Here is a 17,083-nt window from a genome sequence, read left to right as displayed (position 1 = left end):
TTTCATAAATATGATTAGAATTAAACATGCCCAAAAGAAAAAAGAAAAAAAAAATCTTAGGAGTAAAACAACATTGTTAGTCTGAAAAGAACTGCTCACCGTCAAAAGCTTAGTAGTGATACCAGCATCCACCACCGCCTTGTGCATGGCACGTAATGTCTCTAGTTCTGGAGCAGCAATAAATACAACATAGGGCATGAACTCAGAAGTCCTCAGCACTTTCAGGGCCTGTGTAGAAGAACAATTATAAAACAATTTATATGGGATTAGAATTTGAATTATGTTACCCTTTAATTTATAATAAATTCTAACTAATCAAAATCTATCTGCCCTCTCACTAAGGATGAAGGATGTAATTTAATACTTGCCCGCCTTCTATCCTTTTGATTCCATACAGTACTTTTCTTTTTTTTAAAGATTTTATTTGCCAGAGAGAGAGTGAGAGACAGAAAGAGAGAGCACAAGCAGGGGGAGCAGCAGGGAGAGGGAGAGGGAGAGGGAGAGGGAGAAGCAGGTCCCCCACTGAGCAGGGAGCCCGATGCCGGACTCAATCCCAGGACCCTGGGATCATGACCTGAGGTGAAGGCAGACACTTAACGACTGAGCCACCCAGGCGCCCCATACAGTACTTTTCTAAAATAGTGATCCATCAAATGTGTTCTGACCTCAGTCATACTACCCTTTAATCCTCTTGAACAAAGGAAAGTATTGAACTTAAAGATCCAAAAATTATCAAGAATGATGTGAATGCTTTCTATGTTACTTGTAGAATTCTGTTAATATTGAAACAGCAGAAATAATCTCAGTGTCTATTGAGAGTGGTTATATACAAATATACATTTGTACTGTGAAACACTGAATATTCAGTAATTACAAAGAACTAAAAAAGCTCTACAGTAACTGACATGAAAAGATCTTCAAGATACACTGTTTAATGGAAAAAAGCTAAAGAATCTATATAATATAGAATTTTTCTATTTATGTAAAAAAGAAAAATAGGAAACCCATAAAAAATCGAATAAAATTATACATATATCTGTATTAAGGCATAGTAAAATGACAAAGATATATACCAAACTATTAGTAATTATCTCTGAGTAGGGAAGTTAAGTTGGGTTGAGTGTGGAGGGGTGAGAAAGGGTCAGTGAGAGAGAGGGAGTAAGAGTGAAGAGAATGGTGTGTGTGTGCGTGGCACTGGTTGGGAAGGGGTGTGACTTTCTTTATTCTTTATGTTGTAGCTTTGCTAAAATTTTAAAATCAACATTTCCTAACACATGCATATTTATATGTTACTTGAACAAGTAAATACTAAACTTCTATCAAGTTCTATTCCTATCCAAACCTCTATTGGCTAATTATTTTTTTAAAGTTTTTATTTATTTATTTATTTGAAAGAGACAGAGAGAGACAGTAAGAGAGGGAACACAGGCAGGGGGAGTAGGAGAGGGAGAAGCAGGCTTCCCGCGGAGGAGCCTGATGTGGGGCTCGATCCCAGGACCCTGGGATCATGACCTGAGCCACCCAGGTGCCCCGTGTTGGATAATTATCGATGAGATTTATTTAACTAGCTGTGGATGAATAAGGTTCTCTCACCAATAGGTAATAGAAAGAGGCATCCTCACAATCTGAAAATAAAACCAAACAAAAACTTCACAGGAATTACGATTTTAAAAACAGCTTTGGAATCCATGCAGCTTACTTGTGGGTTGACATCCAAAATACAAGTTCGTCCAGTTTGGACAACTTCAAGAATAGAATCGATTTTGGTTCCATAGAGATTTCCTTCATATTCCCCATGTTCCAAATATCTTCCAGCTTTAATATCTGCTTCCATCTCAGACCGTGACACAAATTTATATGCTTGACCGTCTTTTTCATCTTCCCTTGGTTTCCGTGAAGTAACTAAAATAATGTTGAGAATTTATACAAAGAGAACACAGGGTATTAAAATTGAGACTAAAATGCACAGGGTAGCTTTAAGATTTTTCCATTTAGTTTTGGGGTTGGCAAATTATGACCTATGGCCAAATCTGGTCTGCTTATTTTTGTAAATAAAGTATTATTAGACCAGAGCTATGGCACATTTGTTTTATTACCTACGGTTTCATTCGTTTTACAATGGTGTAGTAGTTGTAACACAGACCAGATGACCCACAAAGCCTAAAATATTTACTCTGTGGCCCTTGAATTAAAAAGTTTGCTGACCCCTGACCTATAGGAATGTTTTAAGAGGTAGTCCCCAATACACAATTTATATTAAAAAAAATGTGCTTTATAAAGTCAGCTTGAAACGAACATATATTTACATAGAAACAGTCCTAAATTTAGATTTTTTAAATAATTTTTATTGTTATGTTAATCACCGTACATTAGTTTTTGATGCAGTGTTCCATGATTCATTGTGCATAACACCCAGTGCTCCACGCAGAATGTGCCCTCTTTAATACCGATCACCAGGCTAACCCATCCCCCACCCCCCTCCCCTCTAGAACCCTGTTTGTTTTTCAGAGTCCATCGTCTCTCATGGTTCGTCTCCCCCTCCGACTTACTCCCCTTCATTCTTCCCCTCCTGTTATCTTTTCTTTTTTTCTTAACATATATTGCATTATTTGTTTCAGAAGTACAGATACGTGATTCATCAGTCTTGTACAATTCACAGTGCTCACCATAGCACATACCCTCCCCAATGTCTATCACCCAGCCACCCCATCCCTCCCACCCCCCACCACCCAGCAACCCTCAGTTTCCTGAGATTAAGAATTCCTCATATCAGTGAGGTCATATGATACATGTCTTTCTCTGATTGACTTATTTCACTCAGCATAACACCCTCCAGTTCCATCCATGTCATTGCAAATGGCAAGATCTCATTCCTTTTGATGGCTGCATAATATTCCATTGTGTATATATACCACATCTTCTTTATCCATTCATCTGTCGATGGACATCTTGGCTCTTTCCACAGTTTGGCTATTGTGGACATTGCTGCTATAAACATTGGGGGGCACGTACCCCTTCGGATCCCTACATTTGTATCTTTGTGGTAAATACCCAGTAGTGCAATTGCTGGATCATATGGTAGCTCTGTTTTCAACTGTTTGAGGAACCTCCATACTGTTTTCCAGAGGGGTTGCACCAGCTTGCATTCCCACCAACAGTGTAGAAGGGTTCTCCTTTCTCCACATCCCCGCCAACATTTGTCGTTTTCTGACTTGTTAATTTTAGCCATTCTGATGGGTGTGAGGTCGTATCTCATTGAGGTTTTGATTTGGATTTCCCTGATGCCGAGCGATGTTGAGCACTTTTTCATGTATCTGTTGGCCATTTGGATGTCTTCTTTGGAAAAATGTCTGTTCATGTCTTCTGCCCATTTCTTGATTGGATTATTTGTTCTTTGGGTGTTGAGTTTGATAAGTTCTTTATAGATTTTGGATACTAGCCCTTTATCTGATATGTCATTTGCAAATATTTTCTCCCATTCTGTTAGTTGTCTTTTGGTTTTGTGGACTGTTTCTTTTGCTGTGCAAAAGCTTTTTATCTTGATGAAATCCCAATAGTTCATTTGTGCCCTGGCTTCCCGTGCCTTTGGCGATGTTTTAGGAAGAAGTTGCTGTGGCTGAGGTCGAAGAGGTTGCTGCCTGTGTTCTCCTTTAGGATTTGGATGGACTCCTGTCTCACGTTTAGGTCTTTCAACCATTTGGAGTCTATTTTTGTGTGTGGTGCAAGGAAATGGTCCAGTTTCATTCTTCTGCATGTGGCTGTCCAATTTTCCCAACACCATTTGTTGAAGAGACAGTCTTTTTTCCATTGGACATTCTTTCCTGTTTTGTCAAAGATGAGTTGACCATAGAGTTGAGGGTCCATTTCTGGGTTCTCTATTCTGTTCCATTGATCTATGTGTCTGTTTTTGTGCCAGTACCATACTGTCTTGATGATGACAGCTTTGTAATAGAGCTGGAAGTCCGGAATTGTGAGGCCGCCAGCTTTGCTTTGCTTTTTCAAGATTCCTCTGGCTATTCGGGGTCTCTTCTGGTTCCATACAAATTTTAGGATTATTTGTTCCATTTCTTTGAAAAAGGTGGATGGTATTTTGATGGGGATTGCATTGAATGTGTAGATTGCTCTAGGTAGCATTGACATCTACACAAGGTTTGTTCTTCCAATCCATGAGCATGGAACGTTTTTCCATTTCTTTGTGTCTTCTTCAATTTCTTTCATGAGTATTTTATAGTTGTCTGAGTACAGATCCTTTGCCTCTTTGGTTAAATTTATTCCTAGGTATCTTATGGTTTTGGGTGCTATTGTAAATGGGATCGACTCCTTGATTTGTCTCTCTTCTGTCTTGTTGTTGGTGTATAGGAATGCCACTGATTTCTGTGCATTGATTTTATATCCTGCTACTTTACTGAATTCCTGTATGAGTTCTAGCAGTTTTGGGGTGGAGTCTTTTGGGTTTTCCACATACAGTATCATATCATCTGCAAAGAGTGAGAGTTTGACTTCCTCTTTGCCGATTTGGATGCCTTTGATTTCTTGTTGTTGTCTGATTGCTGTGGCTAGGACTTCTAATACTATGTTGAATAGCAGTGGTGAGAGTGGACATCCCTGCTGCATTCCTGACCTTAGGGGAAAAGCTCTCAGCTTTTCCCCATTGAGAATGATATTCGCTGTAGGTTTTTCATAGATGGCTTTTATGATATTGAGGTAGGTACCCTCTATCCCTATACTCTGAAGAGTTTTGATCAAGAAAGGATGCTGGACTTTGTCAAATGCTTTTTCTGCATCTATTGAAAGGATCATATGATTCTTGTTCTTTCTTTCGTTAATGTATTGTATCACGTTGACTGATTTGCGGATGTTGAACCAGCCTTGCAGCCCAGGGATAAATCCCACTTGGTCGTGGTGAAGAATCCTTTTAATGTACTGTTGGGTCCTATTGGCTAGTATTGTGGTGAGAATTTTTGCATCCATGTTCATCAAGGATATTGGTCTGTAATTCTCCTTTTTGATGGGGTCTTTGTCTGGTTTGGGGATCAAGGTAATGGTGGCCTCATAAAATGAGTTTGGAAGTTTTCCTTCCATTTCTATTTTTTGGAACAGTTTCAGGAAAATAGGTATTAATTCTTCTTTAAATGTCTGATAGAATTCCCCTGGGAAGCCATCTGGCCCTGGGCTTGGTTTGTTGGGAGATTTTTGATGACTGCTTCAATTTCCTTAGTGGTTATAAGTCTGTTCAGGTTTTCTATTTCTTCCTGGTTCAATTTTGGTAGTTGATACATCTCTAGGAATGCACCCATTTCTTCCAGGTTATCTAATTTGCTGGCATAGAGTTGCTCATAATATGTTCTTATAATTGTTTGTATTTCTTTGGTGTTGGTTGTGATCTCTCCTCTTTCATTCATGATTTTGTTGATTTGGGTCATTTCTCTTTTGATAAGTCTGGCCAGGCGTTTATCAATCTTGTTAATTCTTTCAAAGAACCAGCTCCTAGTTTCGTTGATCTCTTCTACTGTTCTTTTGGTTTCTAGTTCATTGATTTCTGCTCTGATCTTTATTATTTCTCTTCTCCTGCTGGGTTTAGGCTTTATTTGCTGTTCTTTCTCCAGCTCCTTTAGCTGTAGGGTTAGGTTGTGTATTTGAGACCTTTCTTGTTTCTTGAGAAAGGCTTGTATTGCTATATACTTTCCTCTTAGGACTGCCTTTGCTGTATCCCAAAGATTTTGAACAGTTGTGTTTTCATTTTCATTGGTTTCCATGAATTTTTTAAATTCTTCTTTAATTTCCTGGTTGACCCATTCATTCTTTAGTAGGATGCTCTTTAGCCTCCATGGATTTGAGTTCTTTCCGACTTTCCTCTCGTGATTGAGTTCTGGTTTCAAAGCATTGTGGTCTGAAAATATGCAGGGAATGATCCCAATCTTTTGGTACCGGTTGAGACCTGATTTGTGACCTAGGATGTGATCAGTTCTGGAGAATGTTCCATGGGCACTAGAGAAGAATGTGTATTCCGTTGCTTTGGGATGGAATGTTCTGAATATGTCTGTGAAGTCCATTTGGTCCAGTGTGTCATTTAAAGTCTTTATTTCCTTGTTGATCTTTTGCTTAGATGATCTGTCCATTTCAGTTAGGGGGGTGTTAAAGTCCCCCACTATTATTGTATTGTTGTCAATGTGTTTCTTTGCTTTTGTTATTAATTGCCTTATATAATTGGCTGCTCCCACGTTAGGGGCATAGATATTTACAATTGTTAGATCTTCTTGGTGGATAGACCCTTTAAGTAGGATATAGTATCCTTCTTCATCTCTTATTACAGTCTTTGTTTTAAAATCTAATTTGTCTGATATAAGGATTGCCACCCCAGCTTTCTTTTGGTGTCCATTAGCATGGTAAATGGTTTTCCACCCCCTCACTTTCAATCTGGGGGTGTCTTTGGGTCTAAAATGAGTCTCTTGTAGACAGCATATTGATGGGTCTTGTTTTTTAATCCAATCTGATAGCCTGTGTCTTTTGATTGGGGCATTTAGCCCATTTACATTCAGGGTAACTATTGAAAGGTATGAATTTAGTGCCATTGTATTGGCTGTAAGGTAACTGTTACTGTATATTGTCTGTGTTCCTTTCTGATCTATGCTGCTTTTAGGCTCTCTTTTTGCTTAGAGGACCTCTTTCAATATTTCTTGTAGGGCTGGTTTCGTGTTTGCAAATTCCTTTAGTTTTTGTTTGTCCTGGAAGCTTTTTATCTCTCCTTCTATTTTCAATGACAGCCTAGCTGGATATAGTATTCTTGGCTGCATATTTTTCTCATTTAGTGCTCTGAAGATATCATGCCAGTCCTTTCTGGCCTGCCAGGTCTCTGTGGATAGGTCTGTTGCCAATCTAATGTTTCTACCATTGTAGGTTACATATCTCTTCTCCCGAGCTGCTTTCAGGATTTTCTCTTTGTCTCTGAGACTCGTAAGTTTTACTATTAGATGTTGGGGTGTTGACCTATTTTTATTGATTTTGAGAGGGGTTCTCTGTGCCTCCTGGATTTTGATGCCTGTTTCCTTCCCCACATTAGGGAAGTTCTCTGCTATAATTTGCTCCAATATACCTTCTGCCCCTCTCTCTCTTTCTTCTTCTGGGATCCCAATTATTCTAATGTTTCATCTTATCATATCACTTATCTCTTTAATTGTGCCCTCGTGATCCTGTAGTTGTTTATCTCTCTTTTTCCCAGCCTCTTTATTTTCCATCATTTGGTCTTCTATATCGCTGATTCTTTCTTCTGCCTCATTTATCCTAGCAGTTAGTGCCCCCATTTTTTATTGCACCTCATCAATAGCCTTTTTGATTTCGACTTGGTTAGATTTTAGTTCTTTTATTTCTCCAGAAAGGGTTTCTCTAATAACTTCCACACTTTTTTCAAGCCCAGCTAGTATGTTTAAAGTCATGATTCTGAACTCTAGGTCCGACATCGTACTAATGTCAGTATTGAGTAGCTCCCTGGCAGATGGTACTACCTCTTGGTCTTTTTGCTGAGGTGATTTTTTTTGTCTTGTCATTTTGTCCAGAGGAGAACAGATGAATGAGAGAACAGAATGCTAACAGGTTAACAACATCTCCAGCAAATATACTCTATACAAATCAGAAAAGACCTGAAACCAGGGGACAAGAAAGGGAAAGAAAGAAGAGGAAAAAAAAAAAGGAAAAAGAAAAAGATAAAAACAAACAAAAACAGAACAAAACAAAAAAAAACAGAATATGATCAAATATGATCAGGCTAGTGCATAGATCAGTGCCACACACTAGCTTTTGGGCATATTTTGGTCTGTTAGAAGAAAGTGCCTGCTAAAATTTTAAAGGAAGAAAGACTTATATATGTACAAAATAAGGGTTGATACAATGAAGGGATGGCAGATAACTGTAAAGATGAAAATTATAAAAGATTTTATAGAAGGAATTGATAAGAAGTTGTTTTTAAAAAGAAAGACTTAAAAAGAAAAAGAAAAAGAAAAAAAAGGGAGAGAATGTGATCAGGCAGGAGACTAGAACAAAGCCATACACTAGTGATTTAGGGTATATTTTGATCTGTTAGAAGAAATTGTATCTCAAAATTTTAAAGAGAGAACAACTTATATATATATGCCAAAAATAAGGGTAACTACTATGAAGGGATAAAAATATGACTCTAAAAATGAAAAATAAAAAATGTTTTTTTTAAAAAAGGGATTGATACGATGTTGTTTGAAAAAGGGAAAAAGAAAAATTCAAAAGCAGTTAAAAAAATTAACTTTGAAAAACTAATGAATTACGGTAAAAAAGCCATGAATTCTATGTGCAGTATTCCCCTAGCGCTGGAGTTCTCCCGTTCTCCTTGATCGGTAAACTTGGTCTTGGCTTGTTGGCTGGTTCGTGCTTATCTTCTGGGGGAGGGGCCTGTTGCCGTGGTTCCCAAATGTCTTTGCCGGAGGCTGAATTGCCCCGCCCTTGTCAGTCCGGGCTAAGCAAGCTGCTCCGGTTTGCTCTCAGGAGCTTTTGTTCCCTGCAAGCTCTCTGTACAGCTTTGGAGGACCAGGGTGAAAACGGTGGCCTCCCAATCTCCGCCCAGAGGAGCTGAGAACTTGGGGCCCTCCTCCTCAGTGTGCCCCCAGAGAAAAGCAGTCACTCCCGTCTCCCTGGTCTCCGGCCGCACTCCGTGCTCACCTGGCCTGTGATCGAGCGTTTCTATCTCTGACACCCGACCCCGTGTGGAGTCTCCAAACCCAGCAGATCCCTGCGGTGCACTCCCGCGCTGCTCCTCCTGGGGGAGGAAGGGGAGTCTCCCCGGATCTGCTGCTTGTTGGGTCCCTGCTGGAGGAGCAGTAGCCCAACTGGGCTGCAGATCACAGTCTATGGCAACCCCGAGCTGAGAGCCCGCACCTCGGCTCCGTCTCTGCAGCCGGCTTCCCCGCTCCGATACCTGGGAGCTCTGCCGCACTCAGGCACCCCTGGTCTTTCTGTGACCCCGCGGGTCCTGAGACCATACTGTCCCGCAAGGGTTCCACCCCCGCTTAACCACTGGAGCGACGTCCCTCAGTGGAGCCGGCTTCTAAAAGTTCCGATTTTGTGCTCCGCAGCTCTATCACTTGCCAGAAGCGGCCGGCGGAGGCCCCCTCCCCGCCGTCTACCCTCCCGAATATCGCCTCGGATTCACTTCTCCGCATGTCCTACCTTCCAGAAAGTGGTCGCTTTTCTGTTCAGAGTGTTGCTACTCTTATCTTCGATCTCCTGTTGAGTTCGTAGGTGTTCAGAATGGTTTGATCCCTATTCAGCTGAATTCCTGAGACCAGACGAAATCCAGGTCTCCTACTCCTCTGCTATCTTGCTCTGCGCCACCCCCAAATTTAGATTCTTAACTATGATGAGTCCTACTAAGCGTGGGATATATTTTAAGTGAATATTTTTTCCAGCTGCCACCAGCATTCCCCCTAAGGAATTTACACTTGAACACTTCCTAACTGAACACCCAACAAATGAGCAAAATTCTATTTGTAGTTGGTATTATCAATCTTCTGAAGCATAGTTTTACCCACCAATTATCTATCCCTTTCTCCTCACCCTAACACCAAACCTTCTTCTAGCCTCTTGCTTATTGATATTCTGAAATGTTAACTGTTCTGTTCTGCAACTTGGTGGTGGATCTAGCCACACTTGATGTTATTATGTTCTATTAACTTCCTCTACTCCAAAGTATTTTTTTTCTGAGAGAATAACAGTAAACAGACCAAGTCAAAATTTAAAAGATCATTTTTGCCTGATAGTTTAGTTCTGAGTACCTCCAGAGATATACAACTTCTTTGCAACTTGGGCTAGCATAGGAAAGGAAATTCTCTTTCAAACTGTTGCAAAGATGTAGTTAGGTACTCTCTACAAATTTGTTAACACTGGTTTGGAAGAAGAAAAGTAATTTGTGTGTGTGTATGTTATTTTACAGTTTAGCCTTAACCATTTTGGCCAGATCAGATATAAAATCAAATACTTATACATGTAGAATATCTGATGAAATCATTAAGCACATACAATTAAGAAGTAATCCAGATCAAAAGTTGACAATATTTTGACTATGTGTAATAAGCATAGCACATCAAGAAAACTTTTGTAAGAACAGAATGAACTTGAAATTCAAGCTCAATAATAAGAGTCTAATTCATAAATGAGATCATTAGGCACAACAGGACTCCCTTTCTTCCCCTGTTGTTTTGTGGCTCAGCCTTTAGGGTGATCATCCCAGACAACTGTGGAGATCATATATAAAGTAACTAAAGACATTCAAGATGCTATGATGCATTTTCATATTCAAAAATGTGAGATGTCCAGGGTTTCTGGATTTATTCACCAAAGGTGGTATGATAAAATGTCTAAGCAATTTTAAACTCCCCAAATAAATACATACTAGGACTTGGCTCAATATCTGTGAATATAATTTTAGAAGAGTACAGTTTTTTGGTGAAGCTCTACAGTGAAATCATATATGGGAATGTGCTGCTTGAAATAAATATGTATAGGTACACATATTGCCCCCATCACCACCTCCATGTTGAGGGAATCTTAATTTTTGGCAAACTGTTTTTAGTTTATAAGCGAAAAATTTTAAAAGAGTTTATTTATCTATTTAGAGAGATAGAAAGAATGAGCATGAATATGAATGGTGGGGGGAGAGGGAGAGAGAAGCTCAAGCAGACTCTGTGCTGAGCGCAGAGGCTGACACAGGACTAGATCCCACAACCTGAGCTGGGATCATGACCTGAGTGAAATTAAGAGTCGGATGCTTAACTGACTGAGCCATCCAGACACCCCTAGTTTACAAGTGAATTTTAACTACAATCTCATTCTCTAATGAAAACTCAAAACAAAGCAAGGCAAAACAAAAATCAAAACCCAAAAACTGTATTGCCACATATTTAAGACCCTTTCCATTCTTAGGACAGAGAAATTAGAATAGGGTAGCTTCACTACAACTCATTTCTTAGGTTTATATGATAAGCAAATAATGTGATTTCTTAGATTTAATCATTATGGCAAAATTCTAAATTGTTATAGCTCTTCAAATTATAAGGAAACAACAAAGTAACTTTCTTATTAATTAAACTCAAGACATCAATGTTAAAAAGCAAACTTGATTCATAAGGTAGCCTATCCCCCTGGATTAATAATCTTTTCTATTTTAGGATCATTTAATACTATACAAAGGAAAATCCATTTAAGATTTGATTTATGTGAAAGAGAGAAAGAGCAGAGAGAGCACAAGCAGGGGAGAGGGGCAAAGAGAAAAGAAGAAGCAGGCTCCCCACTAAGCAGGGAGCCAGACATGGGGCTGGATCCCAGGACCGCAGGACCATGACCCAAGCTGAAGGCAGACACTTAACTGACTGAGCCACCCAGAAGACACAAGAAAAATCCATTTAATACAATGCCAGCATTTACCTCTTCCTTTTGAGACTGACTTCCTTATTCATACCACCTGACAATATGCAGCACACTACTATGTACCAGGAATTAGGCAAACCTGTCACACTTTTGCAGTGTTTCTTTTTTGTGTTGATTCTGCGACTTAAAAAAAAAAAAAAAAAGCTAAATGCTACATAAATGTGAATGATTTAAAGAGAAGTAAAACACACCTAACATTATATGAAGAAGTGAGAGTTACCCTGATGTATGGATATACCTAAATCTTTCTATATAAAAATTCAGATTTGAATCCTCACTAAAATATTTATTTACTGCTGAAAGGCAAAACAGCATATCTTTCTAGAAATTAATATGGCACTAAGAAATCAAGAAACTGAGACATCTATATATATTTTTTGATCTAATAATTTTATATTTGAGATTTATATATATCATCTCTGATAACAAACATAACTATCCAAATCATATAAATAGGCAATAACACTATACTTATATGCTGGAATATTAAGAAGTTATTTTTTTAGGTTTATCATGGTAAAATATATATAACATAAAATTGATCATTTTAACCATTTTTAAGTACACAATTCAGTGGCATTAAGTACATTCATACTGTTGTGCAACATTACCACTATCCATTTCCAGACCTTTTCATCATCCCAAACTGAAACTCTGTCCATTAAACACTAACTTCCCATTACACTCTCTCCTAGGCCCTGGTAACCACTACTGCACTTTCTGTCTCTATGAATTTTGTTATTCTAGGTACCTCATATAAATGGAATTGTACAATATCTGTCCTTTTGTGTCTAGCTTATTTCATTCAGCATATTTTCAAGGTTCATCCATATTAGAGCATGGATCAGAATTTCATTATTTTTTAGGGTTGAATATTCCACTGCCTGTACATACAACTTAGTTTACCCATTTATGCAGTGATGGACATTTGAACTATTTCTATCTTTTTGGCTATTGTAAATAATGCTATGAATATTCATGTACAAATATCTCAGTCCCTGCTTTCAATTCTTTTGGGTATATACCTATAAGTTGAATTGCTAGATCATATGTAATGCTATGTTTATTTTTCTGAGGAACTGCTATACTGTTTTCCATAGAAGTATACCATTTTATATTCCCATCAGTAATATACAAGTGTTCTACTATCTCTACATCTTTGCCAGTACTTGTTATTATCTATTTTTTTAAATGTATAATCTCAGGGCGCCTGGTTAAGCATCTGCCTTCGGCTCAGGTCATGACCCCAGGGACCTGGGATCGAGCCCCGCATTGGGCTCCCTGCTCCACGGGGAGCCTGCTTCTCCCTCTCCCACTCCCCCTGCTTGTGTTCCCTCTCTCGCTGTCTCTGTGTCAAATAAATAAATAAATAAATCTTAAAAAAAAAAAATAAATGTATAATCTCCTAATGGGTATAAAGTGGTATATCACAGGGTTTTGATTTGCATTTCCCTAATGATTAGTGAAGTTCAGCATCTTTTTAACTGCTTATCGGTCATTTGTAGATCTTCTTTGGAGAAATGTCTATTCAAGTTCTTTGCCCATTTCTGAATTGGGTTGTTTTATTGTTGTAGGATTAATATTTACATAAAACATATGACAATGACTTGTGAGGAAAAAGCTCATGATATAATGTTCATTTTATTCATCAGATATTTCTTGGGTATATCCTATGTGCCAGACCCTGTTCTAGATTCTCGGTCTACAGAAGTACAAAAGACAGAGCAGCTCTCTGTTCTCGTGGGACATATTCTTGAAAGTGGAAATAGGTGAGTAGTCAAATAAAAAATAAGAATTTAAGTGCTAAAACATAACCACTAGGTACTTGGAAGGCTACTTTAGATGGAATGGTCAATAAAGGCCTCTGAGAAGGTGAGATCTGAATAAAAAGAAAAATTCAAGCATCTGAAGATCTGGAAGGCAGAGTGTTCCACACTGAGGGACCAATAAGAACAAAAAGGTGTGAAGGATAAATTTGAGGAATCTGAAGAAAAGAAAGACCAGTGTGTTAAGTAGGAGAAAAACTGGAAATTTTTTTTTCAAGATTTATTTATTTATTTATTTGAGAGAATGAGAGACAGAGAGAGCATGAGAGGGGGGAGGGTCAGAGGGAGAAGCAGACTCCCTGCTGAGCAGGGAGCCCGATGTGGGACTCGATCCCGGGACTCTGGGATCATGACCTGAGCCGAAGGCAGTCGCTTAACCAACTGAGCCACCCAGGCGCCCGAAAAACTGGAAATTTTTATATGAATAATATGGTCATTATTCTGTAATTACAAGTTATTTTAATTGTGTTCCTTGTATTTATAAACAGAACACTGAATAAGGTTTTTTTTTTTTCTTTTTTCTTTTTGCAGTCTCACAGTATCCCTCAAGTCCCAAGTGGAAGCTAAAATGCCAAGGATTTATAGCCTCCTCTTTCAGAGTTTACTAAAAAGTAGCCAGCTTGGTCCTAGGATCATCCGTCCACCTACCTCTATCTTATATATACTCGGAAAGGAGTCACTGAGGTTATGAATTGTAGGTTCAGGGCAGAATGCTTTATTTTCTTTTCCTTTACCCCATTGTAAAATGATTCTCCCTGATGAATTCTGAAAACCCATGATGACATATTGTAGCAGTGGGATGATTTGTACTCTCACTGTTTGGCAAAACAAGAATGAGTTTCCTGTGGGGGCTGTGTGTGTGTCTGTGTTTGTGTATTCAAAAGATAGCCTGGCTGAACTGTACTGAAGGTATCCCGCACAGAAAGACAGAATGAAGGGTAGAGAACCAAGCAAAAGAGAATATGAAGTATGGGATTGGAGCTTGGCATTGGTCTCAAGGGGATAGCTGGAGATCATAATACCCTGGCCAGGGAATGGCAAAGTATGGAGATCTCTACAGAGTCTCCGAAGAACCTACAAATAGGCCTCAATGAAGAGACAGTATTTGGACATTTGTGACATAAAGAACTCCAGTCTCCAAAAGGCAAGATTTTACATGACAGCACTTGATCCCCACTTCTTCCTGCCCTGACCCTGAAAACCAGAAGTAGCAGAGCAGGATGTGAAGGGAGAGTAATAAAACAAACTATACTCTTCCCCTCACAATATAGGTCCTAAGCCAAGGATCAGGAATGAGCTGTGAGGAAGGGAGAAACAGCGAACTGGATGCAACACTGAAGTTTTGAATTGGAGTAGCCTTTTTTTTTAAACACCCAAAATAAAGTTTTATTTAGCAAAATGACACAGTTCTTATAACTGAAAGTGACTAGAAAGTTACAGAATCTTCTAGGGGACTGAGGGAAAAGTAGAGGGAAAGAAGATGTGACAGCATGGATGAAGTCAGCGGTTAGATGAAAATAAAGCTCTTTCCTGTTTGTACTCCCAAAGAGCTCAGCCATCCAACAAACCACTTAGTTATATACTTGCCAGAAACAAATTAATCAAATAACCTAACTGCAAGGATACTAGGAAATGAATACGAAGTCAATGTAAGAAAGGATTTTAGTGGCCTGGTAGCTGTTTCCCCAAATTCAAGAAAGGATTTTAAATTAATGAATTATTGAAGGATGCTAAAACAATTTGGTAGAAGTTTGTTGAGGAGAATACTTACACAGTTTCAAAGTATTTTTGAACAGATTACTTATTAATGACAAATAGAAGAAAAGTTAGCTTTTACAGTGAAGAAATCTATCAGACATGCCCTAAATCAATAATCAAAGTTAACATCATCAGTAATGGGACAAAGTGACAAGATGGACCTACTATGTAATGTTCAGAGAAGGATAAAACATGATTTATATTTTTCTAATAATGTAGGACCTGAATCTAATGATAGGGAAACAATCAGGTAAACCCATGGTGAGAGACATTTACTTTTAGTGGATAAAATACTCCAACTAAAAGGCAGAGACTGGCAGAATGGATTTAAACAAAAAACCATGACCCATGACGGCTGTCCCCAAAAGACACATTTCAGATTCAAAGGCATCAGCAGGTTGAAAGTAAAAGGACTAAAAATACCCCATATAAACAGACCTGGAGTGGCTATACATATATCACACAAGATAAACTTAAAGACAAAAACGTTACTAAAGACAAAGGAGTGTCAATCCATCAAAAAGATTTAAAAAAATACAAATTTAGAAGCATCTAACAGAATTCCCAAAACACATGCTGCAAAAACTGAATTGAATTGAAGGGAGAAATAACTAAGTCAACAATAATATTTGGAGACTTCAATACCACACTTTCAAATAATGGATAGAACAAATAGGCAGGAGATCAACAAGGAAATAAAAGGTTGAACAATACTATAAACCAACTAGACCTAAAAGACATCTGTAGAAGACTCCACCCAATGATAGCATAATACACATCCTTCCCAAGTATACCTGGAACATTCTCCCAAACGGACCATACCTGAGGTTATAAAGAAAGTCTCAATGAGTTTTAAAAAAGTATAATCATACAGTGTTCTCTGACCACAATGGAATGAACTGGAAATCAGTAACAGAAGAAATTTGTGAAATGCAAAAATATGTGGAAATAAAACAATATGCTCTTAAACAACCAATGGGTCAAACAGGAAATCACAAATGCAATTAGAAAATTCTTTGAGATGAATGAAAACAAAGACACAATACCAAAAATTATGAGATGTAGCTAAAGCAGTTGCTTTTAGGGAACTTTATAGCTGCAAATGCCTATTAAAAATGAAGCTCTCAATCCAATAACCTAACATTCCACCTAAATAAAATGGAAAAAAAGCAAACTAAACCCAAAAAAAGAAGGAAATAATAAGGACTATACAGAGATTAATTAAACAGAGAATAGAAAACCAATATAGGAAATCAACAAAAGCAAATGTTGGTTTCTTGAAAGAACACCAAAATTGACAAATCTTTAGGGAGACTGACCAGAAAAGAAGAGAGAGGACTCGAATTACTAAAATCAGAATAAAAGAGGGGATATTACCATGGGTGCTGCAGAAATTCTGAAACCCATTAAAAAGAAACAGAAAGCCTTAGAAGACTTATAACAAATAACAAGATTAAATCAATAATCAAAACCTCCTACAAAAATAACCCTGGGATCGAATGGCTTCAAGGGTAAACTCTATGAAACATTTAAAGAAGAATTAACATCAATCCTTTAAAAACCCTTCCAAAAATTGGAGTGAAAGGAACACTTCCCAATTCAGTCTATAAGTCCAGTATTACCACAATTATCAACATTAGCAACATCATAAGAAATAAAATCTATGGACCAGTATCTCTTATGAATATAGCTGCACAAATACTCAACAAAATACTAGCAAACTGATTCTAGAAGCATATAAAAAGGATCATAAACCACGGCTAAATGGGATTTACCACAGGAACACAATGAATGTAAAAGAATAAAAAACAAAAAATCATGTTGTCATCTCAATAAACAAAGAAAAAAACATTTGGTAAAATACAGTACCTTCTCATGATAAAAGTCAATGAACTAGGAGTAGAAGAGAATTTCTCCAACCTAATGAAGATTATCTACAAAAACCCCACACTTAACATCATACTTAGTGAGGAAAGACTGAATAGTATCTCTCTAAGATCATGAACAACACAGGAATGTCCACTTTTGCCACTTCCACACTGCACTGGAGA

At 38.1% G+C, this 17,083-nt stretch overlaps 2 protein-coding genes across 8 annotated transcripts in view; one reads left to right on the top strand and one right to left on the bottom strand.

Annotated features, from left to right (window-relative positions):
• The window catches only part of GSDME (gasdermin E), a 120,077-nt gene extending 106,023 nt beyond the window's left edge, over positions 1-14,054 (top strand). The window contains exons 9-10 of one of the 2 annotated variants that reach the window (XR_003516399.2): positions 13,101-13,217; positions 13,806-14,054. Coding sequence is in view for 1 of the 2 variants with exons in the window: in XM_027573505.2 (XP_027429306.2) it covers positions 13,806-13,882 (77 nt within the window). In the remaining variant the exon portion in view is untranslated. The remainder of the gene's footprint in view (positions 1-13,100; positions 13,218-13,805) is intronic. The other variant, XM_027573505.2, reaches the window with a different exon arrangement.
• The window catches only part of MPP6 (membrane palmitoylated protein 6), a 131,278-nt gene that overhangs the window by 12,925 nt on the left and 101,270 nt on the right, over positions 1-17,083 (bottom strand). For all 6 annotated transcript variants that reach the window (XM_027573497.2, XM_027573496.2, XM_027573495.2 and 3 more), the window contains 2 exons: positions 1,700-1,902; positions 100-228 (listed from right to left, as the gene is read on the bottom strand). In XM_027573497.2, coding sequence (XP_027429298.1) covers positions 100-228; positions 1,700-1,902 — 332 coding nt within the window. The remainder of the gene's footprint in view (positions 1-99; positions 229-1,699; positions 1,903-17,083) is intronic.

The sequence above is a fragment of the Zalophus californianus genome, chromosome 12 (genome assembly GCF_009762305.2).
Source record: "Zalophus californianus isolate mZalCal1 chromosome 12, mZalCal1.pri.v2, whole genome shotgun sequence".
NCBI classification, from domain to species: domain Eukaryota; kingdom Metazoa; phylum Chordata; class Mammalia; order Carnivora; family Otariidae; genus Zalophus; species Zalophus californianus.
Note: the sequence above shows the minus strand (reverse complement) of the source record. Positions and strands in the feature narration are given on the sequence as shown.